General features: G+C 39.0%; 1 protein-coding gene across 1 annotated transcript in view; it reads right to left on the bottom strand.

The window, feature by feature from the left end:
• Window positions 1-9,587, bottom strand: part of LOC120247701 — a 16,219-nt gene extending 6,632 nt beyond the window's left edge. The window contains exons 1-2 of the mRNA XM_039255716.1: window positions 9,541-9,587; window positions 8,461-8,540 (exon numbers count right to left, since the gene is read on the bottom strand). Of these exons, the coding sequence (XP_039111647.1) occupies window positions 8,461-8,540; window positions 9,541-9,587 (127 nt within the window). The remainder of the gene's footprint in view (window positions 1-8,460; window positions 8,541-9,540) is intronic.

The following is a 9,587-nucleotide window of genomic DNA, read 5'->3' as shown; positions in this document are numbered from 1 at the left end:
AAGAAAGAAAAGAAAGAAAAGAAAGAAAAGAAAGAAAGAAAGAAAGAAAGAAAGAAAGAAAGAAAGAAAGAAAGAAAAAAGAAAGAAAGGGAGAGAGAGAGAGAGGAAGGAAGGAAGGAAGGAAGGAAGGAAGGAAGGAAGGAGAGAGAGAGAGGGAGGGAGGGAGGGAGGGAGGGAGGAACATACAGACAGATATACATACAACAGTGGAGTCTTGCCTGATGGGAGTGCATCATGACCTGATGGGGATGATTAACTCACACCTCAGTCCTGAGATCCAAAAATAAGCAAGTAAAAAAAACAAATAACAAACACAGGTATTTCCAAAAAACCAGGGAGCAGTACAAAAATTTCTCATTCTGGTCTTCATAGAAAACAAGCTCCTCATCAAAAATTTATTTCCCAAATCTCAAAAAGTTAAAACTTTCACAATTTCCAACATTGCAATTATTCAAAGTTTTAAAACAGATGCACCACTCAAAATGAAAATGTCATAGAATCCTAGAATGTCAAGATGGAAAACAACTCAGATACCTTCTAGTTGGAACTTACACCTAATTTGGGAACCTCATGTTCCTGTTAGGTGGAAACTACATAGTCGGCTTGTTCAACCTCTTTGAATATTTCCAGTGAAGACAGATGTGCTACTTCATAAGGAGCATTTAGAAAATGTGACTATTCAAAATTCTTCTCAATACTAAACCAAAATCTGACCATTTTTTTTCTATTATTCCTAAAAGTAAGCTTCATGGTGAGCAAACTTTTATTTTTAAAACGTGTTCCAAAATGGTAGGAAAGGGGAAAATATGTACATGCATGTATGGCTCCAGAGCCAGTCTTTAAAATTCTGGATTCAACAGTAATGTAAAAGCCTCAAGTGACTTTCAAACTTCTCCACTGCACTGAGGCAAGAAGAGAAGTGAGAGACTTGAGTCTCTAAGTCCTAAGAGATGATGTTATTGCCAACTCTGCCCTCTTAGCTCCAATAACATCATTCCCTAGTGTTCAGGGAGGAGAATGGCAAGATGGAGGCAGATCAAGTTTGACATTGTTGAAAACTTTCCTCAGAGGTCACAGTCCCGGAAGGACTTCCTGTCAACATGATTTCCTGTCCTAAATTCTGTGATCCTTCAAGAGAGTCCTTCCAAGGATCCACACAGAACCAGGTTTTACCCCCAAAACACTCCCACTTAACTGCACACCATAGAACGGGCCCAGTCTACACTCCAGTCTACCACCACCACAAGCATTGACCTTTGGCAGGGATCTAGAAAAACTAAGCAATGAAAAACCAATACTTTTCAGTAAAAGCCACCTCTTGTAATCCAATGCACTGCACTTTTTCAACGACAGCATGCATTCACATGCAAGAAGGGCTCTAAGAACCAAATAATATTGGTAATATGCTTTTCTTGAACTTTAACTTTCATCTCATTATATTCGCATGCCTTGCTAAAATGGGGTAGGGGAGGAGGCAGCATTTGCTGGGGAAGTTCTTTAGGGAAAAGCAGAGAACATTAATTGCTTCCTTGACCTTTAGCTGAATGTGCCCTCTTGGCCTCCCAGCATACTCTGTAAATGCAGCGCTTTCTGACAAGTCACCCAAGGTATCAGGGATTAATAGATGTTAGAGTACACTAAATCCCAAGAGTGTCTCCTAAAGTTCCAATCTTTGATATAAAAACTTTGCCAGTGAATATTTACTGCTACAACCTGACATCTCTGACTTTGCACTTTCTTTTAAAGGTTAGTGGACCAGATTAGTGCTGCTGTCCTAACAACAGTGTAATAACAAATGATTCCTGGCTTTTTTTTTTTTTTTACTGTCTTTCTAAATAAACAAAACTAGTCATTTTTTAAAGAATGACTACATCTTTACCTTCATAAAGAAGGGAGATTTAAAAAGACAGCTGTGAATACATTATTATAATCAAAAATTATTTACACCTTCCAAAATAAAGGATCCCCAAAGAGATTTAATGAAACAATAGCCACTATTAATTGCGTATATACTTAAAAGAGTACAACTCTCTATCCATACATGGTCATTCAAAATTAATTATATACCTAGGATGGCCATGTAAAAATATTGTCAGGTTGAATAAAATTTAATTGGTAATGTTTTATATTAATATTCTCTTTTGTATTTAAATAATATATAAATACTATAGGCATTCCTTAAGAAGTCAATCTCATAAAAATTTAGTACAATTTATAACAAGAAACCAAAATGTACCAAATTTGGCTCCTTAAAATAATTTGTCTAGATGTAATATGTATGATTTTCAAAGTTGGGGCACCTGTGTGACTCTAACCAGTTAAGCATCTGACTTCAGCTCAGGTCATGATCTCACAGTTTGTGAGTTCAAGCTCTGCATCAGGCTCTATTCTGACAGCTGGAAGCCTGGAACCTGCTTTGGATTCTGTGTCTTCTCTCTCTTCCCCTGTCCCGCTTATGCTTTGTCTCTCCTTGTCTCTCAAAACTGAATAAACATTAAAAAAAAAAAAAGCATATAACACCCACCCACACATGTGCAGTTATTTCTATCTAAAAACTTTGCTGTTTTTCAGCATAAACTTCTATTTAATGATTTTAAGTTACAATTTTAACAGTACTTATTTATTTAAATCAAAAGACACGTTTAATGTTAAGTTTTAGCAATATCACCACTTTGATGACAAGAGTCTCTGAACTGAAATCCAGTGGAAAGAGCTGCCTTATTATAAGGGTATTCTTACATGAGCCTTATAATAAAAAGGAGAATTCTATCCTCCAAACATAGTATTTGAAAAATATGTTGTTTAAATTACATATGCTTATGGGGCACCTGGGTAACTCAGTCCATTGAGTGTCTGACTTCAGCTCAAGTCATGACCTCGTGGTTCATGGGTTCGAGCCTCCAGTCAGGCTCTATGTTGAAAGCTCAGAGCCTAGAGCCTGTTTCAGATTCCATGTATGTGTGTGTGTCTCTCTCTCTGCCCCTCCCCTGCTTTGACTCACTCTCTCTCTCTCTGTCTCTCAAAACGTTTAAAAATTTTTTTAATAAAATAAAATAAAATGTGTGCTTAGTTATTTGTTGAATATGGGAATGAATCTTGAGAAGATTAATGAATGAATAGATATTCTTTGGCCTTTAGTTAAGATTTGAAGACCAATTTCTTCCAAAAGTAATATCATTATCATACAATGGAATTCTAATTTACATTTCTGAAGGATGTTTTTTCCACACATATTCTCCTTTTGTTATCTAGCACTTAGGCCCTGGGACAAGTTACTAAAACTGAGTAATGTTATACAAAATGTTGAATCTTGACTATCCTATATGAAAAGCAGAAAGCTTCTGATTGTCTTTACTTTTAGATAAGAGTTATCTACTACAACCTTAGGAGTATTATTAACGAATTTAATATTGAAACATAAATATCAAAATAAATTATAAATAAAACATAATTAAGACAGTATTACAATTAACTATGTTGCTATTTTGGGCTTATCTATTTTAATGCTCTTTGATACAAAAAAGTCTTAAACACCATTTTTCTGCTATTAAAATCTTTGCTGACAGTGAATAAAATCTACCAGGTGCTCTTGTTCTCCTGAGAATTAAAGGTGTTTCAAGTATGAAGTGAAAATTAGCAGGATTCTGCTACATTATGATGCTGCTTCTCTTAAGAAGAAAATTTAACAGTGAATTCACTTCAGAGACTGGATTTCAGCAAGCCTTCAAAAACAGAAGCTCTGTCTAGATTCTTCTCTTTTATACTTATAAGGTCAATAACAACAATAACAAATGGAAGGGTCAGATCACAGAAATACACCCTCCCCATCCCTGAAAAAAAATGTCTTTAATAGCTCTGACAGGTGAATTTAAGCTTCCATTTGAGGGCTGTCATGAAAACCCGTCAGCAAAATTTAAAGTAAAAACCCCTCCACTAAATGAAAGAGCCTTGTCATTCAACTGCATCTTCTATTCAAAGATGAATGTCATGTGCTTTTTAGAAATAGCTAGAGATTAAAAACAAAACAAAAAAAAAAGATGTTAAAGATTTTATTTTCCAATTAGCAAATGGTCACAGGCTAACCTGAAAGATAGAATTCTGGATGCCTCAGCAATGTCAAGGTCCTGGGCCTGATGTTAAAACTAATCCGCGAGAAGATTTCACAAATATTTTTTGTCTGGAGTTCTGCTTAGTTTCAAGAATATACAGAGGCCATCACTATGATAAAGTGGGTCAAATGATGTTACATGTACAGAAGAAAGACAATTCATCCTTTACTAGATGGTTCAGGATGCAAGTGGGAAAGAAAAAAAGAACCAAAATTAGCTGTACTCAAAATTTGCTTCCTGGGCTCACTGTAGGGACAGACACCTAAACGAATGTGAATGAAGTGTGATAAGGACAATAAAAAGCATTTCTAAAGTGCTCTGGGAAGCACCAGGAGTGGGTGAATCTGGAGCTGTTCTCAAGGAGGAAGGAAGAGGTAGGTGGCCAGGCAGAGAAGGGACGAAGCAAGGTCAAGGGAGATGAAGCGCCCAGACCCCTGGAGTTGGTGTACGAGGTGCATGTTGGGGTGTTGTAGAAAATAAGCCTAAGGGAGCAGGTTGGGATTGCACTTGCGGGAACAAAGGGAACAAACGTGTGCTCCTCTGGTGAGGCGTTAGGGCAGGAATTGAGAGGAGCAAATGTAGCTCTGACAGCAGCAGCGAAGGCTAATTTGTAGAACACGGCAGCAATGCTCCTGGCAAAAGTGACAAGAGCGGCACCAGGGCGGTGACACTGGGTCCAGGAGCCAAGTGTGAATTCGTGAGATGTACGAGTTGCAGCAGACCCTCCCCTCGAGGGCCGCAGTGGACCTGCGAACTTGACACTCACACTTGTGTTCTGAAGATGTCTGAGGCGGACTGTTATTTAAGAGTTATGTTCATTCAATATGTGGAGGATGTACCAGTCCTAGCAAATCGTTGTTCAGACTGCTTTTCAAACACCTAAAACGTTAATGAATGATTTCTCACATTAGTAATTATTTGTGTGGTTGTACTCCACCTACTAAAAAAAACAAAAACAAAAAACCCCCCTATAGCCTCAGACTATAGTTTGATATGTCCCCTAAACAGCAATAAAATTACTAAAACTTTCTTCTTTATATACTAAGGTAATATGGCTTCTGAAAGCCACTGATCCACCTCTGGAAAGATTTATAAAGATGCTTGTGGAAAGTTTTCACCTGATGTCCCTACATAATACAGAACACTTGGTTCTGAAAAGAATCAACCAACTGGGGACCAGTAACAAGATCACTCCTAATGAGAAAATTATAAGTCCAGCCAATAGCCTCAGTTATAGCTAATTCATTCATTCACTCATTTTTTTGAGAACCTGGGCACTATGAATATAAAGATAGGGCAACATATACATGTTATAACAGAGAGCTAACTAGTTCACTCAAAAATGGAAAGAGAAAGTTCAGGAAAGCAGGACCCGAGCCCTGATGATGATGAGTCCCAGAGTCAAATGAGAGAGGGCAAGACAGGTCATACAGAGAAAACAACATGTGCGAAAAGCCCACTGGCCAAGACTCTTGACCAATTTTCCAATGTAGGAAACTCTGAGGACTGAAATGTAGGATGAGTGGAGGATAGAGAATGATATAAAATTCTTAGGTCATGTCTTGATTTTGTCCTGTTGGAAAGAATGAGGCACTGAGGAATTTTAAGCACAAGGCAAATGTGACAAGATTTGAATTTTTGAAAAGATCCTGCAGCTATAAAGACGGATGTACAGAAGAGAAGGAAGGGGAGCTGGCCTAGAGGAGGGGCAGCCAGGCGGAAGACAGCTACGCCAGTTAAGAGAAGGAATAAACACCTGAAACGAGGTGACTGATGCCGCCAGGGGCCATGAGGAGTCGGGAAGCAGGAGTTGGTAAAATTGATGGGATACAGAGATGAAGGGTATGAGGAAAGAGTAGGCTGATTCCAGATTTCTGAGTAGCCAGGGAATGAAGTCGCCATAAACTGAGATAGAAAATATAGGTTGGGTGGCGGTGTAAATCCGCAAAGGTCAAACATCTTCTTCGTGCAGATTATTCTGCGGCAGGACACGCTGGCTGCAGAGGTGTGCTGTTCAGCCTGAGGGAGCCTGCCGCTGGGACCACAGCCGCCCGTCGGCTCCCACCTGGCCCTCGGAAGCCATGTCTCCCCCAGGGCCGCCCGCTGAAGCCAACCCACTCCCCTCTCACGTCAGACCTGCGCCGTGATCTGATGGCTCTCCCCTGTGCACGTCTGTTCCTTCCTTCCTTCCTTCTTCTCCGCAAACACTTCCCCCAGGAAATCTGCACCATTTAATCCCATTTTGGTATCTCTGCTCTGCACTGACATGAGGTAGCAAGGCCGATTTGGGAGTCATGCACGGAAATCACTGAGCCTTGGGTGAGGACTAATCTGTTCCAAGGCTGCAGACCCTGACGAGCTATTTTGTAACACATTGCTAGGTGGGCTAACTAACAGCTAGAGAGCGGCTGTTGGCCAGAGGTTAGACAACAGAAGATACTTTGAAAAGTTATGTGGATGAGGTGGTAGACAGCTTGGACTCTTAATGCAGCATTAGAAACCATAGACAGAGGACATTTTAGTACCTACCACAGTCCTAACTTTAACTTGCGTATAATTTAGGTGACATCCTAGAATTCTTGGACCTTCAGGTCAGTGCTGAAGTATAAGAACTGGGCTATGGGTTTGCTTTATCTTTCCCAAGCACGAGACACAAAGTATAAAATATAAGAGTGAGGACAGAAAAGTCAATATCCTTTATAAAGCACACAAGAAGCGAGTGTTCCACCGGTTAGTACAAGTCTTTCCAAAAAAAATGCCATCTGATTCTGCCCCAGCAGCACACACTTAATCTGCCCGTGAACATATTTTTAAAGCTTTAATTGGCTACGTAGATGATTATAGGGTGTGTTTTCTCGTGTTATAAAATATTTTAATACTAGTTCTGTCTCAACCTTACCTTGAACTTCTTCCATTTCCTTTGTAATTTGCCAAATTATTGTACCCACAGTTGAAACTACGTATTGTTACTAATGATAATGCTAATGACGAAATTTTATTCATAAACTGCACAGAAATTGCATCTTCATTCAAATCACCTCAACGGCTGGATTCTCCAAGGGATCGCGATTTTAAATGTTTAGGTTTGCAGAAATCACTACAGTAAAGCCGTGTGTGTTGGAGCCACATAGGCTGCCAACACTGGGCATATACCCAGCTCTCTCGGCCTAAAGATGTGTTCACCTAGGCAGAGCCCACCTGGCAGGCCTAAAAAAGGAAAAATAAAGAAACGGGACTACATTTCATAGAAAACTTCCACAGCGTGTAGATAAAGGAGAGAGAAGAAGAAAGAAGCCGAGATAATTAAATTTGTACGACAAATGTTCTGCAAAAACATAGTAGTCGCTTTCCAAGGCTTTCAGAGCATCTGTCTGCACTTTTATCACAAGGCACTGGGGACAGCTACATTACACAATTCATATAACGTCACTCTTGATATTTAAAATGATGTAAAAATAAGGGGGTGGTCAATTTCAAATTACTATTGTAGCAGAATTCAAACTTCTAATTCTCCTGAGCGATCAAATTGCATGATGTACTTTTCTCTAATTAATACATCAGAGGAACCATAAACACAGGCTTAAAATGTTTTTATAGTCCAAAATCGTCTTTCATGCAGGCATTCATAAAAACTTGTAGTCTTATCCAAAACTATTTTTTTCTCTCTTCCTATCTAAAAAGAAATCACTTAGAAATCATAATCATGTCTTTAGTGTATAGCACGTGGGAAAAAATTTATTCTACTTTTTCTTATTAAAAACAAAACTCCAAGTACTTAGCAAGTCTATATATTTAATTTGTCTGTGAAAATTATCTCTAACATATCATCAGGACCATAGGCATAGCAGTAGACATCACACATTATTCTAGATATTGTCAGGTTCTCAAATACAAGCCAAGATACAATATGCAATTGAGAAGTCCTGGCTCTCTTTAAGACATTAGGGAACACTGGGGTGCCTGGGTGGCTCAGTCACTTAAGCCACCAACTCTTGATTTCGGTTTAGGTCATGATCTCATGGTTTGTGAGTTCGAGCCCTGAGTCAGGCTCCACACTGACACTGCAGAGGCTGCTTGAGGTTCTCTCTCCCTGTCTCTCTGCTCCCCCCACCTCCCGCCCCTTTCTTTTACAAAAAAAAAAAAAGATGCTTGGGTGCCAGGGTGGCTCAGGCAGGCACGGAGCCTGCTGGGGATTCACTCTCTCTCTTTCTCTCTCTCTCTCTTTCTCATACATAAACAAACTTTAAAAAAAAAGACATTAAGAAACACCACAAAGGTAAGCACTTCTATTCTATTGGTTGTTTGTCTTCTTAGAATTGGTCAAATTACATAAAGAAACAAAATAATTTACCTTTTTGAGCTCCTGGATCCATTAAGTGATGAACTAATGGATGGCTATATATTGATGCTTTCTTGATCATTTCTTGAAAACTAGGCAAATGATAAAATAAAATATCAAATGGTAATGATTAATTCAAGTGTGTTAAGTGTTTTTATATTTACCTAGTGAAGCTTAAGTAACATCAAATCTAGATCGAAAATTATATTAATTTTATTATATATTGATATAATTAAAATTATATTAATTATATTAAAATTTAATATATTGATAAACCATGATTTAAGATAGACCACCACCACACCATCTTTGCAGCACAAATCAAAATTCGGACAAAGAAGAGTCAGAAGTGTCAGAAGCTACTGGAGAAAGAAAACATATCCTTCACCAAAGACTACCTCAGCTGTCACAAAGAAAGGCGTCATCTTTATACTGACTGGTCAGATGGCAATCTTAACATTTAAGAAGTGATTAAAACATTGGGAGAAAAAGGATTTCGCCCGGTGTAATGAAAACCTCAGTACTAATCTGAAATCGCAGCAGATGCAAAGTTCACTGGTTTCCATCAGTGTATTAGTAGGTAGTACCCAGTGTCTAATAGCTCCGCCACCAAATGGTCTGTTAAGTAGCTTCTACTCTGAAGAATCCATACCAGCTCAGCAAACATGCTTAAAATTAATTATTCTGTGCCTCTCAAATAGACCGTATCCTGTGAACAAGCTGAAACGAGCTGTTATTACAATTTAGGGAAGAGATGATTTGATGTTTGGCATCTCAGTTTTGGCTCCTGTCATACACAATCCCTGTAATACCAGGGAGTTACACAGCACTCCTTTCTACCGAGGATCCCCAAACACTTTTCACGGCCACCACATTTTTCTTGGCAGTATGCCTCCATAAGTTAGAAGACTTTTCCCCACCCTTGACAAAGAAGACAAAAAGTCAAATGACATCCCCACGGGCGCTGGCGAAACAAGAGGAACAGTGGCCACACGTTCTGTCCCCGACTTCGTTCCTCTTCCAGTAAAAGACGCAGTCTTTATTACACGTGTCTGCCTGAAGGTCAACATTTATTAAATGCGAAGTCCAGACATACCTAAACGGGTGGGCTGAGTTTCTAGACGTTTAAAAAGTATCAT

The sequence above is a fragment of the Hyaena hyaena genome, unplaced genomic scaffold (assembly GCF_003009895.1).
Source record: "Hyaena hyaena isolate Hyena2069 unplaced genomic scaffold, ASM300989v1 scaffold_541, whole genome shotgun sequence".
NCBI lineage: Eukaryota > Metazoa > Chordata > Mammalia > Carnivora > Hyaenidae > Hyaena > Hyaena hyaena.
Note: the sequence above shows the minus strand (reverse complement) of the source record. Positions and strands in the feature narration are given on the sequence as shown.